The sequence below is a fragment of the Lepidochelys kempii genome, chromosome 3 (assembly GCF_965140285.1).
Source record: "Lepidochelys kempii isolate rLepKem1 chromosome 3, rLepKem1.hap1, whole genome shotgun sequence".
In the NCBI taxonomy this organism is placed as follows: domain Eukaryota; kingdom Metazoa; phylum Chordata; order Testudines; family Cheloniidae; genus Lepidochelys; species Lepidochelys kempii.
In genome coordinates this window covers 110,461,785-110,480,126 of record NC_136382.1, presented here as the reverse complement: position 1 = coordinate 110,480,126, position 18,342 = coordinate 110,461,785, and the positions used below count along the sequence as shown (strand labels likewise).

The 18,342-nt window shown below is 43.1% G+C and overlaps 1 protein-coding gene across 1 annotated transcript in view; it reads right to left on the bottom strand.

Annotated features, from left to right (window-relative positions):
• Positions 1-16,240, bottom strand: part of UTRN (utrophin) — a 587,274-nt gene extending 571,034 nt beyond the window's left edge. The window contains exons 1-2 of the mRNA XM_073337527.2: positions 15,696-16,240; positions 13,986-14,152 (exon numbers count right to left, since the gene is read on the bottom strand). Of these exons, the coding sequence (XP_073193628.2) occupies positions 13,986-14,064 (79 nt within the window). The 5' untranslated portion in view covers positions 14,065-14,152; positions 15,696-16,240. The remainder of the gene's footprint in view (positions 1-13,985; positions 14,153-15,695) is intronic.
• Between the last annotated feature and the right edge of the window lie 2,102 nt (positions 16,241-18,342).

Genomic DNA, 18,342 nt, shown 5'->3' with positions numbered 1-18,342 from the left:
ATAACTTCTGAGTGATTAGACCAAATTGTCACATGTTCCTTCTCAATAGCCCATGGAAAAAATATTTTCTTCAACTATATACATCCTAAATACCAATCCACATGTGTTACTCAGTCACAATTTCTTTCCCTCACAAGTACCCAAAAAATTTTAAATATACAAGGCACTACTTTGTCCGCATAAATATGCCACATTCTATCAACACAATATGCATGCCAATCAGCAGTTTTCCCACAGCTCTTCCTCAGGTAACAAGACAAATTTCAACCCTCTCAAACGTGAAAGAAAACCTAAAGCACAATAGGTATATTGCTTAATTTTCAGAGGTGCTCGGCACCTGCTCCAATCTATGAAGTCATAGATACAGGAGTTGGCAGAACCTCTGAAATCAGGCAAATGTGCTAAATGGGATGAAGGTGTTAGTCAGCAAGAATATTACTGTAGTGGTTTGGAGCAGAGTTATGAACCAGGACCTCATTGTACCAAGCGCTGTACAACACAGAACAAAAAAGACAGACTATACGGTTTTGGGAGCAGAGACTGAGCATAAGACAAGAGATGGACAGACAGATAGGGGAGTACAAGGAAACAATGAGACAATACTGGTCAGCATAACAAACAGTGATCTCAGCACATCAGCAGCCTTGACGTTATCAAGTTTTTTTGTACGCATAACTGAAAGGGATTTTTAAGGAAGGATTTATATTTTAAAATCCTAATAAATAAATAATAATAAATAATAAGGGGGTAGAGGTGTAAAGCTTTTTCTAGACTGTACAGTGAATACTTTTTAATGCCATCACTACTCTAGACTATGCGATGCCCTTTCACTTAACAGCTCCTCTTATGCTACTGAGGCCCACATTCAAAATTGTTCAGCCAAATCAGAAAGGAGGAGTATATTGTGCAGGAGTACTCTGAACCTCACACTAATAGGATTTCTGGACACTAGAGGAAACTGCAGCTACAGTACACTTTCTGTAGATAGTCTTCTGTCATGATTTCCAGTTTTGGAATATCCTTTTCTAGGTACAGTGAGTTAGATTCTCAAACCTGCTCTGTTCCCTCTGTATTGCACAGGCAAGGAAAAGGGAGCAGAAATTGCCCGTAGCCAGCTGAGGATATCCACACTTCTTCTCCAGCGTGTGGGAGGCCCCACAAGCACAGAACTGGCTCTGACACCTTCTACTTTGCAGCCTCTATCTCAGGAGTGGGGAGAGATGTGCTGCAGGAGGGACCAGAGTTCAACTGGAGCCCCTTAGCTTCTCTAACCTGGGAGGGGAGGGGGCACCCCTGGGGACAGTAATCAGCTCCCCAGCAGCCCCCTCATTTTGCCAAGCCCAGCAGATGCACAAGGTAACTGACCCTCTCCTCTGCCCCATACTTTATTGCTTTGCGTAATCTGTTTGGCATTTCCTCATTTTGGCTTGGTTTGTTTCCTTCCCCACCCCCCAAACATTAGCTACGCTTCTGTATAAGCCTTCCTCAAGTCCAAGTCAGTTATGCATGACTTCCTCAGGTCAATTTTCTCATTACTTTATCCAATCACTGTATCAGATTTCTTGACCGTCCCTTAAAAATAACTCAGACATGTCCTAAACAAATCGCAGTTTTCACATTCACAGATTCCAAGGCCAGAAGGGACCATCATGATCTAGTCTTCCCCAAAATAATTCCTAGAGCAGATCTTTTCAAAAAACTGCCAATCTCTATTTAAAAATTGTTAGTAATGAAGAATCCGCCTTGACCCTTCATAAATTGTTCCAATGGTTCATTATTCGCACTGTCAAAAATTGACCTCTTATTTTGAGTCTGAATGTGTCTAGGTTCAACTTTCAGCCATCAGATCATGTTATACCTTCCCCTTAAAAAACAGTATGCAAAGTGTTTTTTAAGTGTTCCTTTATTCTGTCTCCATTCAGAGTTTCCACTGCCTCTACAGCTGTTCCGCCTTGTATTGAGCTGTGACAGTACGTTTCCCGGGCCGAAGAAGAGCTCTGCGTAAGTCTGAAAGCTCGTCTCTCTATCCCCAACAGAAGTTAGTCCAGTAAAAGATATTACCTCACCCACCCGTCTCTTTAATATCCTGGGACCAACACAGCTACAACTACACTGCATTTGGCAGCTGCTGGAATTTATAAAACTGCAGTTTCTTGACTAATCCCATGGTCTTGGCTAATGGAAATGATTCCACACAATTTTCTCTCTAGTCCCCAGAGGTTTATTTATCTATCTGCCCAGTAACTTTTGCAGTTACTTTTAAAATTCCCTCCCTTCACTTGGAATAAAATAATCACTTTCTGAAATGCTAGTTCATTGTGTATCCATTCTTAATTCCAGAAATTTAATAGAGAAAACCAGACTCCTGATATGCGCTGACCATGAAGTTATCCTTTCATCAACGTAAGTCCACCAAAGGAAACCACAGCCCCTGGCTGCCAAAAAAAAAAAAAAACCACTACACACAACACACCTTAGTCATAGTTTAGATTGTTGTTTTATGCCAGCTGCAGTAAGTGCAACTCTCCCCTACACCAAGCTGGGAGCATTTCAGTATGCAGGAGGAGGAACAGCTGCTCTCTTCGGACTTTTGAATTTCCATCAAGGGAGGGTTACTCTCCATCACAATGAAGGCAGAATAACGTATTCAGAACATGCATAATATATACATCTACAAATATTTCACAGCAGAGCATCTGTATCAGCTGGAGGATAGAAAGATGGTCACAGTCAATTTGTTCTCCCTCTGTTCCCCACCCCCCAAACACACTGAATTATAATTTTCCCAGGCTCTTTGCCAGTCCTCCAAAACCAAAAGTGTTACTTAAAACATTGCCTTGCTCTTCCCTTTTCATAGAGGTGTGACACATTGTGCCTGGTATAATCAAGAGTGTTTACTCTACTAGGAGGAGTTTTCAGTGAGAGGAAAGGTAAGTAATTTTATGAAAGATGCCAGTAGTGACATAGCTAAGCCTTGCTAAATGGCTTTAGTATATACTAGTACAGTACGACAATCTTTAAGAACATTATATGTAGGATAGAGAGAATTAATATGTTTCCACATTTGATTAGACTCATCCCCGCCCTGCTCTCAAACTTGTGAATGCTAAAATCTTCCTCAAAAGAGAGTGTGTTAGTTAGGGGGGTAGGGTTGACAAAGAATGTCAGTGGTCTGTCCAGGCATGTTACCTATACTTGTGTTTTCACTTTCCTTTGAATCGGTCTGTCATAAATATGGGAAATATGTTTGCTTAAAATCTATTACTTATACGATTCCAGGAAATAAAGAAGCTAGATATGAAGATTCACGGCTCGCAAAAACAGTGGTAAAGACACTGTAGCCATTAAAAGCAGAAGGAGATGTGAAAATACATGAGACCTGCAATTATATTGATGGGAACCAAAAATAGGTTAAGAATTTGAGGAAGAGGGACCCTCCCTGTCCCCACCTCAAACTTCTCAGTGGTTGCAATTCTAGTGCAATATACAGTGAAGCTTGTTTGGTTTTTGTCTCTCCATCACAGCACTCCTGCATGGGAGTGCAATTTGTTAATGCACTGACCGCTATTTATTTGTATTACCATAATGCCAGTCATAGACCAGGATATCCAGTACCCACGACCCTTCCACTGATTTCAGCCAGGCAATCAAGTCAGGTTTGGAAGTAGGAAATTCTGCTCAGAGAGGTGAAATCAAACCAGATTTCTGTACAACACACAGAACAAAAAGATTGTAAGCTCCTTTGGGAAGGGACAGTCTAAATATAAGGCAAATCACAACAGACTGATACAGGGGAGTAACAAAATAATGAGATATTAGTGACAGGTCATGACAGCTACCAAAACAGGTTGTTCCATACAACAAAGGCTAAATGCAATATTTTACCATTTATATAGTATCTTTCAACCTGAAAGATTCATATACATATACTAAACAACTGAAATACACCCTGTCTACAGTAGAGTGTGGAAATCATCCAGTATTCTGCATAAGGACAAGGGGTAAGGAGATTTTGGCCGAAAACACACTGATAGAACCCAATCCTATAACAAGACTCAAATGTCTATTTTTAAAAATGAGGAACGACAGTAAAAATTTTGTTGTGCAACAATCGGATATTGTACTGAAAGGGGAGAAATAGCCTTGTGGAGTCCTTGGGGGTAGAGATAAGGTAGCAGCAGCATTTAAGGGACATTGATCAACTCTAACGGACCAATTTTTAAAAAGTTCCAGGTTTCTGATCAAGCACTATTTGAAAATTCCTTTAAAATAACAAAACTATTGCTGCTCCCCTGTTTATGTTTATAAGGTCTGTTTCAGTTAGCCATTTTCTCCCTAGCTAAATAACTATACACAAAGTGAATACGTACACAAAAAAAGAGAAGCATCTGCTAACTTAAGTTTTAGCAATCTCAGGGGTTACTGAAATAGTAATGCCTGTAAAATTTTCTGATGTGATTTTCAAATTCACAAGGCCCCATTAATTTGCTATAGACCCACAGTTTGAATTTAAACCACCAAAAAAAATTTAAGCAATCAGAAGCCCCAGTGAGAAAAGGCCTCATCCAAAGCCCATTTGAAATCAATGGGAGTCTGTTGACTTCAGTCACCTTCGGATTCAGGCCAATCCCTTCTAGTTCAAATTCTTTTATTAATGTTTAACAAGTTTCTGATTGCTACAGTGGTACATATGTGCAAATGCTCAAAGTGATACCATAACCAGCTGGTTTCCTCTACATCAGTCAGTCAGTCAATAGCTGCTTCACCTGGCAATTTTTGCACTTTAAAAAAAGATAGATATCTAGATACAGAATTAGGACATGTGTTGCACACAGTATATTCAACAGTCACTGTTTTATGGGCCAACATCCAAGAACTATGGAATGAACATGTCTCCTTCTCAAAGCATGTCCCAGGGCAGGGAGATCTCTTAGCAAAACAGCCGTTGACCATCTAAATATCCTCACGAAGCAGTCATACTTCTCTTCAAACAACAGCGTCAACTCCCAAAAGTGATCCTCACCAAAGAGCTCTCAAAATAAAAGTACAATTTTTAGATCAGTTCTTCCAAGACCCTGTCAACCACAATTAAAAATGAAAGCTAGATCAGGAGAATTAAGCTCCTACCAATCTACTCTTGTACCTTAAAATGCACCTGAGGCACTCAGTAATATTCCAGAAATGTTTTGCCTGTCTGTCTTACTGTTTAATTATATACACATTACTGTTCAAACTATCATGACAGATTTCAAGTGCGGGTTTTTCCTCAGTGTTACATAATTAATCACAGAAAAAATCTGTTCTTTAAAAAAAAAAAAAACCACACTGATTACAGCACTGTTCCCGACCCACCACACACAATAAAGCAAGCATCCCCTGCTTTCCTTCTTGAAAGCTTCTGTTTGAAAACCAAACACAAATGCACAGATTTCTCCAAAAGGATCTTTTTAAAAAAAAAAAAAAAGCTACATTCTAGATTACATATAAAAATTGTTTGTGTTATGGAAAACATCCATTAAAATGATTTTTGTTTTAAGGAATAATACAGACATATGTAAAGTTTGAGCTATGCCCATTTAATGTCTCCAGATGCCTGGAATACCCTTTATAAAATGGTAAATATTTTACTTAAAAACACAATATAACCATTCAATTGACAGATATGCTATCATTTTTCAAGAAAAAAAACAAACACACACCCCACACAACTAATATTTGCACACTAAGGACTGTTCTACAGTACATGGTTATTTCTTTGAATTAGCCAAGTTAATTCAAAATAAAACTGATTCCGTCCACACGACCAAACAGTTTTTCGATTTACAGGGCTCTTTAATCCAGTTTCTGTACTCCACCTCAGCAAGTGGAGTAGCGGTAAAAATCAAGATTGCAGTTCCGGATTACAGGTACTGTGGATGCAATTTGACGTTACTGGCCTCCGGGAGCTATCCCAGAATGCTCATTTGTGACTGCTCTGGACAACACTGTCAACTCCAATGCACTAGCCAGGTAGGCAGTAAAAGCCCCGGGAACTTTTGAATTTAATTTCCTGTTTGGTCACCGTGGCGAGCTCATCAGCACAGGCGACCATGCAGAGTCCACCATCACAAGAGACCACACAGTCCCGGATTCGCAGACAAGCGCCAGCATGGTCCAAACAGGAGGTACTGGATGTCATTGCATGTTGGGGAGATGAATCGGTTATAGCAGAACTACATTCCAAAAAACCACCCACACACGCAAATACGTACACTAAAGTCTCCAGGGCCATGACGGAAAGAGGCTACTCCAGGGGCACAGAGCAGTGTCGTACAAAAGTCAAGGAGCTCAGGCAAGTGTACCAAAAAGCCAAGGAGGCGAACGGGCGCTCTGGGTCACAGCCCCATACATACAGCTTCTACCGTGAGCTGCGTGCAATAATAGTGGGTGACGACACCACTACCCCACCACTGTCTGCAGACACCTGCAACGGGGGAGTTGCACGGAGCGAGGAGGATGAGTTATTGGAGGACGAAGAGGACGACAGTGCACAGGTGGCAAGTGGGGAATGTGTTTTCCCCCCCAACCAGGAACTATTCTTAACGCTGGAGCCAATAGCCTCCCCCGACTCACAAGGCGGGCTCCCGGACCATGACCCTGGAGAAGGCACTTCTGGTGAGAGAGAGCCTGATAGGAGCCATGCAGTGTGGGGAAACCCAGCTGTGCTGGGCTGTTCACGTTTAGTTTAAAGGGCTCATCCCTGCTCAGAGCCTCAGAGCCACACGGTGGGTGCGGGGGTTGTGTGAAGCAATCATCCCAGAGAGCCCGCAGGCCCTCTTTATATGGCAAGCCCACCAGGCATTGCTTGCTGTGGGAAAGGGGGCGCGGCAGTTTGAAAGCATTGAAATGAATGCGGAAGCAGCAGAACCCCGCATGCCCCTAGGGCTTACCATGGTTGCCTGCAAGCTGAATTCCGTTGCCCTGCCGCCCGTGATGGCTTACTCACACCAAAGGGGCAGGCACTTCAGTATGAAGCAAAATGGGACCTTGTACAGAAAGTACCCAGCACACATTCTATAAATTGCCTGTTGCACTGAGAAAGTGTCCTCTTTGTTCTCTAAAATGTATCTTTTAAAATACTACCCTCCCTTTTCCTCCTCCCACAGGTGCAAATGTTTCAACGCCCCTATCTACTCCGTCCCAGAGGCTGGTCCAGATTAGAAGGCGGAAAAAAACGAACTGAGGACGACATGTTTGCTGAGCTCATGCAGTCCTCCAGCAATGATAGGGTCCAGCTGAATGTGTGGAGGCAAACAACTGCGGAGTCCCATAAAGCGTTCAATGAACGCAAAGAGAGGAGGGACGCGCACAATGAGAGCAGGCAAGATGCTATGCTCAAGCTCATGGGGGAGCAAACTGACATGCTCTGCTGTATGGTGGATCCAATGAAGGAAAGGCAGCAAGACCACGGACTGCCACTGCAACCCCTGTGTAACTGCCCTCCCTCCTCCCCAACTTCCACAGCGTCCTCACCCAGACGTTCAAGAACACAGGGGTGGGAAAGAAGGCTATGGGGACCCACACACTCAATCCCAGAGGATTACACAAGCACCAGAAGGCTGACATATCCTACATTTTGATTTGGTTTCCGGACTTGTCCTTCCCTTCCCCTCAACCCCCCTAACCGAATCTCCCCCCGCTTCCCCGGTCTATTTCTCATTTCTCTCAATGTGTTGTGCAAGAAATAATAAAGAACTGTTTTTAAACCATTGTGACTTTTTTTTTTTTTTTTACCACACACGGAGCGGATAATTTCAAGAGAAACAAACAACTGTCACACCATACCCTGCCAGTCATGAAACTGGCTTTCAAAGCTTCTCTGATGCACAGTGCACCCTGCTACGCTCTTCTAATGGCTCTGTTGTCTGGCTGTGCAAAACTGGCCGCCAGGCAAGTTGCCTCAACCTCTCACCCCACCATAAATGTCTCCCCTTTACTCTCACAGATATTGTGGAGCATACAACAAGCAGCAATTACAATTGGAATATTGGTTGTGCTGAGATCTAACCGAGTCAGTAAACTGCGCCAGCGCGCTTTCAAACATCCAAACACACATTCTACCACCATTCTGCACTTGCTCAACCTGTAGTTCCTCCTTACTACTGTCCACGGTGCCTGTGTACAGCTTCATGAGCCATGGCATTAAGGGGTAGGCTGGGTCCCCGAGGATAACTATAGGCATTTCAACATCCCCAACAGTAATTTTATGGTCTGGAAAATAAGTCCCTTCCTGCAGCTGTTCAAACAGACCAGAGTTCCTGAAGATGCGAGTGTCATGCACCTTTCCCAGCCATCCCACGTTGATGTCGATGAAAGGTCCCTTGTGATCCACCAGTGCTTGCAGCACCATGGAAGAGTACCCCTTGCAGTTTACGTACTGGCCGCAGCAGTGTGCCAGGGCCAAGATAGACGGAACACATATCCCTATCGCCCCACCACAGTTAGGGAACCCCAGTACATTAGCGCCATCCACAGTGGTCTGCACATTTTCCATAGTCACTACCCTTTATAGCAGCTGGTCAATGATTGCATGGGCTACTTGCAGCACAGCAGCCCCCACAGTAGATTTGCCCACTCCAAACCGATTCGCGACTGACCGGTAGCTGTTGGGCATTGCACACTTCCACAGGGCTATGGCCACTCGCTTCTCAACCGTGAGGGCTGCTCTCATTTTGGTGTCTTTGTGCTTCAGGGCAGGGGACAGCAAGTCATGAAGTTCCACGAAAGTGGCCCTACGCATATGAAAGTTTCGCAGCCACTGGGAATCATCCCATATCTGCAACGCTATGTGGTCCCACCAGTCTGTGCTGGTTTCCCAGGCCCAGAATCAGCGTTCCACAGCATGAACCTGGCTCAACGCCACCATGATCTCTCAATCACCACATGCCGTGCTTCTAGGAACATCTGTGTCCTTGTCCTCATCAGTATCGTAATCGCACGGTCATCGCTTCCTCACCTGGTTTTGCAAGTATTGCACGTACTGCTGGTTAATGCACGAGGTATTTACAATGGTGAAAACTGCAGTGGAGACCTGAATGGGCTCCATGCTTGCCGCGCTATGGTGCCTGCAGGGTAATCTTAGAAAAAGGGTGTGAAACGTATGAGAGCAGAGTGGCAGCGGAAGAGGTGCTGTTCAAGTTCACAAGTGTCAAACAGAGGTGGGAAATGGTTGTCTTCGGTAGCTTTCAAGGAGGCAGGAGCCCAGGGCAGACAACATGGAGAGGCTCAGTAGCGCAGCAAGAGTGGGAGAGCAGAGTTGGCAGCAGAAGCTGTGCTGCTCGGTTCACGATGGCTGAGCAGAGTTGGCAGCAGAAGCAGTTGACGAGGAAAAGAAAGTAGATATTATAGAGATTACATAGGAAGACGAGAGGAAATGTGAGGTGGATTCATAGTAGCAGGAGAGCAGTGGTGCACCATACTGCACCGTCTGCTGAAAGCAGTATGGCATCTGCACGCCAAAAAGGCACGAAATGATGGTCTGCCATAGCTTTCACGGAGGGAGGAGCGACTGAGACACACCCAGAAACACCCACGAGACTGTTTTTGCCCAATCATGCACTGGGAGCTTATCCCAGAATTCCAATGGGTGGCAGGGACTGCAGATTAGCTACCCATAGTGCACCGCTCTGACATTCGATGCTAGCCTCAGTACTGTGGATGCACGCCGCCCAATTCATGCGCTTAGTGGGGACACAAAGACCAAATGTATAAAAATTGCTTCCAAAAATTCCAATAGAATAATTTCAAAATAATTTCATACTGTAGATGTACCCTAAGAAGAGAGGTTAACAGTAAATACAGTTCTTCTGCAAACCTTGGGTTGGCTTCCATGTAGTTGCCAGCGTTAAAATAGTTATTTCTCAATATAGTTTTGGTCACAATCATATGTTATTCTAAACATACAATAGATTTAAAAAAAATAAAATCCATTATGCAAAACAGCTTTAATACACTATCTAATCAGAGTATGTGCCTATATTTGTCTAGTCTATGTAGACTCTCTCCCAAAATTTGATTATAACTAATAAATCCTAATCAGACATACTTTAAAAAAAAAACCACAACACCTCACACCCTCAAAAGATTCCTCTTTAGTATTATGCTTTACAAGAAAGGTTACTGAATGAAACCAAATGTGTTTATGATTAGTCAAACAAACTAGGGTATTCTCAAGCATTTATGACTTGCACTTCTGTGGCCTTTGTATCACTGTCTTAGAATATGCTTTCTTACTGAACAAGACAGTATTGGTAATGCATTCAATAATGTGTTTAAAGCCATTTATGTACTGGGTAGGTCTTACTAATCCAAAAATATGATGTACCACCCTCACAATCTGAACGTACAAGAATTCCCATGCACAGTGAATTTAATCTTTGAATGACAGAACTAGATCTTGAACTAAAACTTTTCTATAAACGTTAATATTTTTCCAAATATTCTTATGATACAGTTTCGCAGACACTAAGGTTTTATTTTTAAAAGGTAGGCATATAAAAAGATCCATCCCCCTGCAAATTGGTTATGAAACTGTGTAACCCAGGATTCTTTTTCTTTGTGTAAACAACGTTTTTAAATTGTTCCATCTTATTTTTTAGTACTTAGTTTTTTGTACTTTTATGGCAAATACATATCATATGGTATTTCTACAGATTATTCATTCTTCCCATCCTCCAACTGTATAGTGCACTTATTTTTCTAAGTTTTTCTTTAAAATTGTATATTTAAAGTAAGTTCTAGTTCATTTTTAATTCCGTAATATTGAGAAATAACAGAAGACAAATGCACTGCTACGCATGCGACATATCCTAGCAGATCTGTAAGGCCTGACATATTTTAATAAATTATCATGAGTAAACACCATTTTAGCTCAAATAGCTATTTCTATAATTTTCTATGCATTCATACGATCTGCTTCTGAATTTTCCAAAGCCAGCTAATTAAAGCAGCAAATCTTACAAAGATTGGTCATGTACTCAGTTTGATTGTTTTCTGAGGATTATATTATCCACTCACAGGCAGCGAAAACTTTTTGCTGGTCTGCATTCTTTCCTTGCTGCCCCCTTTTTGAAATACTGGACATTCCACTGAACACAAGTTACTATTTCACGGCTAAATTTTGCTCCCTAAATTATTAAAATAATCCAGGCATCTTAAACATCTTGTCTGGCAGCTTTGTTTAGTTAGAAAAAGAACAAAAACAATGAATGGGAGAAAAGTTGGAAAAAAGTTTAACTTTTGAACCTCAGGGTCTATGGTCATTTATTATTGTCTGGCCCTTACCCATTGTGTGATTCCCCCAACGCTTTTCCACAACAGTGAAAATGTAAATTGATAAAAATGCTTTAAAGTACACACTGATATTTGTCAAAATTATAAAAAATAGAAAGATTGAATTCTGCCAATCCTACTTATAAGTGGCACTATATATTACCCTCCCACAGAGGACTCAAAGTAGCTGCTTTTTTAAAATGCCTATTAAAAAAAAACCTGCACTACAGTAATGAGACATTTTAAACAAATATTCTGAAAATTTAAATTGACTTATAAAGAAAATTCTGACAAGCAGCTGTTTTCTTGCTTCCACTATTAATTAAAAGTTGTGCATGCATACTTACATCTCTAATCTCTATCTTGTCCCATCCCATATCCTCCCAAAAATATATTTGTGAAGTCAGCTGTTACAAATAATTAGGGAGCATTTTATGAGAAGTGAATTATTTTACAGTAATATTTTTGTTGGACTTTGACCATTTGTATCTCTATCATGAACAGCAACCCAAACTGAAAATACAAATGATAAATGGAACACTGGGTTCTTTCCCATTAAAGTGCCAACATGAATATCGCTTTAACTTAGCATTTTTCTTTTTTCAGTGGGTAAGAGGAGGGGAAAAGTATGCAAAATATATATTTTAAACCTGGCAATTAGCCTTTACTTTGTTGCTGTCTATACTTGGATAGATTATGTCCCTCTCATTAAAAAAAAAAAAATCACTCCTACAGGCTTAGTTAGAGGGGCTGGTTCAGATCTCAGCTATGTAGTGTAATAATTAACTTTAAAATGTGTAGCGATGCATGCTGCATATCTGAGAGCCAAATTTAGTCCTTAGGGGTTTTGAAAACAGGATTTAAAAAAAAAAAAATCCCATTTTTCATTTAGGCTAAAGTTGAATTAAGTCACTTCTGATTTTAGTATAAACAGATCTTAAATATATAATTAATTTATGAGATGAGAGAAGTAAAAAGGCCTACTGTAGATAGGTGTAGGTCCATATCAGAACGGAAATTACAGCACATTCTATTTATACAGAGGACTCATGAAATACAGCAATGATTCCGCAAAATGCCTGCAAAAATTACAGTATTTGTTAAAAGAAAAGGAGGACTTGGGGCACCGTAGAGACTAAAAAATTTATTTGAGCATAAGCTTTCGTGAGCTACACAAAACACACACAAAAAAACAGGTGCTCACCAACCCAGACTCCTTGGCTTATAGTAGACATTTCCAACCAGGTCAAATATAGTCCAGAATTTGGAAAATATCTGAATGAAACCACAAATATTGTTTCACAAACTGCACTTCCAGAAGTTAAGAAAAATTTTCTACACTCTGAACTTGTGCACTACGAAGAAAAAAAAAGTGGAGCTTCCTAAAACTAAGCTGTTTTCACCAAAGGCCTGATGCAAAGACATCTGAAATCAATTAAAAGATTGCCATTGATTTCAATGGCCTTTGGATCTGGTCCCAAATTTATATCCTACTTAATTTGATAGATAGATGGAGATAAATAACCTGATTATACTAATTGCATATACATAATTTTGAGTCTGATCTATCTGCATTTGCACTAGGACACAAATATATTTTGTAATTACGAAGCCATTTTGTTACTATTCATAAATAATTGGAAAAGTTCCAGTTTGTTACATTGTGGATATCAAATCGTCTGCCTTTAGGAGAGAAAAAGATAGCCTTTAGGATAAAACACTGAATTAGGGATTGGAGCGTATTCAGTTTTTGGTTCTGCAAAAAGATTTCCTGGGTGCCCTTAAACAAGTCATTTCACCTTTCTGTGCCACCAATCTGTAGAACAGGGTAATAATAGTTCCCTACTTCATAAACATATTTTAAGAATAACTTCATTAATGTCTGTGAAGCACTCACATACAAAAGTGATAGGAACTACAAAAGGACCCATAAGCAGAACATTTAAAAATAGTTCTGAAAAGAACATTAGCCAGAAACTGGTTTCTTTGACACAAATGGTTTTGGTGCAAGACACACCTGTGGTGCTAAAGTGAGACAACAGCAGCAGATCAAAAAAAGTAGATTAATTTTTACAGAGTACTATTAAACATGTAAAGCACCTTACAGTGTTGCAACCCTGTAATAGCCATTCTCCCCAGCTTGAAATAAACACAGAAGCAGCCGCCAAAACTTGGTTGCATAAGCGCACTTATTTAAACACATGCTTATTTACAAAAGCAGAGGTAATTATAATGCAGGAGGTGGAGCTTAAATAAAAAGATTTGGTTACCAATGTAGAGATATCCAATTATTTTTATACATACACACACACATTTCAGTTGTATCAATAAACTCCAGTTAGAATCAGTGCCTCCGTGTGCTAGACGCTACACAAACATACAGAAAGACAAAAAAAGTCGCAGGAACTTAAGAACAGGCCCTACTGGGTCAGACCAAAGCTCCATCTAGCCCAGTATTCTATCTTCCGACAGTGGCTAATGCCTGGTGCCCCACAGAGAATGAACAGAACAGGTAATCACCAAGTGATCCATCCCCAGTGGCCAGTTCCCAGCTTCTGGCAAACAGAGACTAGGAACTTGTCAATTAAACAGTTTGTCTCACATTATGTGATGCATTTTCATAATCAATGGTCTATAAAGAAAGAGATATACAATTTTGCTTTTCTGCAACCTACCAGATCTGGACTTAATGATATCACTGAATTCATTGTGTCCTCCACCAGGTCCTTCCTCTTGATCTGAAACCGTGGCCATTCTTGTACAGCCTTGAAGTTCTTCGCTGGTATACTCTAAACCCTTCCAAAAACAGTTCCTATGTACAGGACTGGTTTACCATTAATACCTAAAATATAGAAGGAAAAAAGTAGTTAAAAATTGATCATTCCATATATTAAACCAGAAATTATTATTAAACTCTATACAGGTGAACAATGGTATATGCTTGACATTCATACATGTTTTCAGTGTATATCAAATGTTATAAATATCACGGTCATTAAAAAGTTCTGTTCCTCTTCCAATTAAAGAACATTTTAACATAACAAACAAAGATTCAAATTTGTTTTCTACTCCGAGTACAAGTCAGAAAGAAAAAACACAGCCAAGGAAACTGCTTAATGTTAGTCTACTGGGAAGTGCAAAACATACAAGTGAAATGAAAGTGAAGTCATTACACTTTAAATTTACTTGGGACATCAAAGACAGACTTTGGGGCAAAGATCAAGAATTATGAAGCTTGTCATAATTGGACTATCAACATTGTATACCTAACTTTTAAAATCTTAGGTATTTGGAAATCAGTTCCACATTTCTTCCAATGCAACACTAATCAAACCACTATTAAGAACATTACCCTCACCACTTGCTAGTCCCGCTCCACAAAACAGAAAAACTCAGACGGGCTGGATTAACCCTTACTGGTGTGCAAATTATAAAGGAAGCAGTTTGCCCTCTACCCCAGAGCCTGGATAGGTTCCCAAACTTTATATAAATATTCCTCACCAAGTTATATAGGGGGTTCAGTTACTTGTCTCCTATGGAGTTTAGACACATAACATAAAAGAAGAACGTGATTTTTTCTTCTTAAATCACATCTCTTTCCCCACCCCCGACACACACACACACAAACGTGTTTTCATCTAAATGACACCTGCAGAGAGCGAGAGGAGAAGAGAGAAAGAAGTAGCCTCAAGATGCTATGTGCTGAGAAACAATTGTAACACATTGGGTGGGAGGAGAGGAAAGTGACCAAACAAGAGGTCAGATCACTGGAGCAACAACAATGCGGGCTGCAAGTGGGATTCGGCTGGCACACGACCACCTGCCCCCTCCCCGCCCCCGAGTGACCCGGAGCAACCTTTACACCTACGGTCCCAAGCTGTATCTTCCCCCACGGTCGGCGCTAGAGCGGCCACAGCCCGCAGGGCCCCTGAGCCGCGAGGGGCCAAACCCCCTTGGGTCCAGGCGTCGCCCTGGCCCTGCCTCGGGACCTGCTGCCAACCCCACAGGCCGTTACCAGCAGCGGGCACCATGCTATGGGCATTGCTCTTCCCACGCGCGCCCCAGCCCCGCTGCGAGGGGTGGGAACGGCACCTGCAGCTCCGAGCGAGCCGCCCGCGGCCCCACACGCAGGGTGTGAGCCCTGGCTCCCCTCCAAGGGTCTGGCTGTCGTTACCCCACCCCCACCCCCCATTCGTGCCGGGGGCTCTCTCCACCCGCGCACCCGGGGCTGGGCAGCTGTCGGCTCCCCACGCCGGGAGAGAGGAATCAAGTCCCGCAGGGGGAGTGCTCGGCCAGGACCCCTCCGGAGCTGGGCACAACACCCCCATCCCCTTCCTCGCGGAGGCGCCGGCGTCCCGCCCCCGGGCTAGCGCTCTCTCACTCACCTCCTGCACGCCGCGCCCAGCCCCCGCTGCACCCCACGCCCGGGGACAGGGAGCTCGGGCTCGGCGTGAAGCACCCCGGGCTGCAGCTCCTCTCCCCTTCGCCCGACCGGGCTTCCCACCGCCGGGGCCGGGACAAGCGGCAGCGGGTGCAAAACAAAACAACCAAAAAAATTTTTAAAAAAAGCTGTTCCAGCTGAAGAATTCCTGCTTCGCCTTCCCACCCCCGAACCGCCTCCTCCGCCCTCTCGCCGCGTCCCTCGGCAGTAGGAAGCGGCTCCAGCCGCCTCCTTTGCAGACGGGCTCTCAGCAACTTTTTGTACAAGCTGCTGCTCCTCCTGCTGCTGCTGCTGCTGTGGCCCCCGGGGTTTCCCCTTTGTTTGTAGGTGAGACAGGACGGCGCTGAGGCTCCGGGCAGGGCTGGCGCTCACCGCGCGCGCCTGCTTCCCTCCGAGCAAGCGAGCAAGAGGTGGCGGGACAGGCAGCGCCCGGGCTGCGAGTGCTCCCAGCTGCTGCTGCGCCTGGAACTTTGTTTGTTCCCAGCTCCCCTCTCCCCGCCCTCCGGCGAGAGCAGTGGCGGCGGCGGCTGCTGCAAGCTGGCGATGGGAAAGTGGCGTGGCAGCGTCATGTGACCGCCTGCCCTGGCAATCAGCCCTCGGAGATCCTCGGCACGGGGCGCCAGACCCAGCTCCCCAGCCCAGCCTCTGCTTGCCCTCCTTTTTGGGGCGGTCGCTCTCCCCCTGCGGAGTGGGTGAAGGTTAGAGGCCGTGTTTGCAACTGACTCCAATGAAGTGAGCTGTAGCTCTCGAAAGCTTATGCTCAAATAAATTGGTTAGTCTCTAAGGTGCCACAAGTACTCCTTTTCTTTTTGCGGATACAGACTAACACGGCTGCTACTCTGAAACCTGCATATTCAGAGACGCCCATCCAAACCACACATTTGCATGTACAAATGAGATAATGACAGGTTTCAGAGTAACAGCTGTGTTAGTCTGTATTCTCAAAAAGAAAAGGAGTACTTGTGGCACCTTAGAGACTAACCAATTTATTTGAGCATAAGCTTTCCTGAGCTACAGCTCACTTCATTGGATGCATACTGTGGAAAGTGTAGAACATCTTTTTATACACACAAAGCATGAAAAAATCTCTCCTCACCCCACTCTCCTGCTGGTAATAGCTTATCTAAAGTGATCACTCTCCTTACAATAAGAAAAGGAGTACTTATGGCACCTTAGAGACTAACCAATTTATTTGAGCATGAGCTTTCGTGAGCTACAGGAAGTGAGCTGTAGCTCACGAAAGCTCATGCTCAAATAAATTGGTTAGTCTCTAAGGTGCCACAAGTACTCCTTTTCTTTTTGCGAATACAGACTAACACGGCTGTTACTCTGAAACCTCTCCTTACAATGTGTATGATAATCAAGGTGGGCCATTTCCAGCACAAATCCAGGGTTTAACAAGAACGTCTGGGGAGGATAGGAAAAAACAAGGGGAAATAGGTTACCTTGCCTAATGACTTAGCCACTCCCAGTCTCTATTCAAGCCTAAATTAATTGTATCCAATTTGCAGATGAATTCCAATTCAGCAGTCTGTCGCTGGAGTCTGGATTTGAAGTTTTTTGTTGTAATATCGCAATTTTCATGTCTGTAATCGCGTGACCAGAGAGATTAAAGTGTTCTCCGACTGGTTTATGAATGTTATAATTCTTGACATCTGATTTGTGTCCATTTATTCTTTTACGTAGAGACTGTCCAGTTTAACCAATGTACATGGCAGAGGGGCATTGCTGGCACGTGATGGCATATATCACATTGGTGGATGTGCAGGTGAATGAGCCTCTGATAGTGTGGCTGATGTTATTAGGCCCTGTGATGGTGTCCCCTGAATAGATATGTGGACACAGTTTGCAACTGGCTTTGTTGCAAGGATAGGTTCCCTGGGTTAGTGGTTCTGTTGTGTGGTATGTGGTTGCAGGTGAGTATTTGCTTCAGGTTGGGGGACTGTCTGTAGGCAAGGACTGGCCTGTCTCCCAAGATTTGTGAGAATGTTAGGTCATCCTTCAGGATAGGTCCTTAGGATAGATCCTTAATAATGCGTTGGAGGGGTTTTAGTTGGGGGCTGAAGGTAACAGCTAGTGGTGTTCTGTTATTTTCTTTGCTAGGCCTGTCCTGTAGTAGGTGACTTCTGGGAACTCTTCTGGCTCTATCAATCTGTTTCTTCACTTCCACAGTCGGGTATTGTAGTTGTAAGAATGCTTGACAGAGATCTTGTAGGTGTTTGTCTCTGTCTGAGGGGTTGGAGCAAATGCGGTTGTATCACAGAGCTTGGCTGTAGACAATGGATCGTGTGGTGTGGTCAGGGTGAAAGCTGGAGGCATGTAGGTAGCAATAGTGGTCAGTAGGTTTCCGATATAGGGTAGTGTTTATGTGACCATCGTTTATTAGCACTGTAGTGTCCAGGAAGTGGATCTCTTGTGTGGACTGGACCAGGCTGAGGTTGATGATGGGATGGAAATTGTTGAAATCATGGTGGAATTCCTCAAGGGCTTCTTTTCCATGGGTCCAGATGATGACGATGTCATCAATATAGCACAAGTAGAGTAGGGGCGTTAGGGGACGAGAGCTGAGGAAGTGTTGTTCTAAGCCAGCC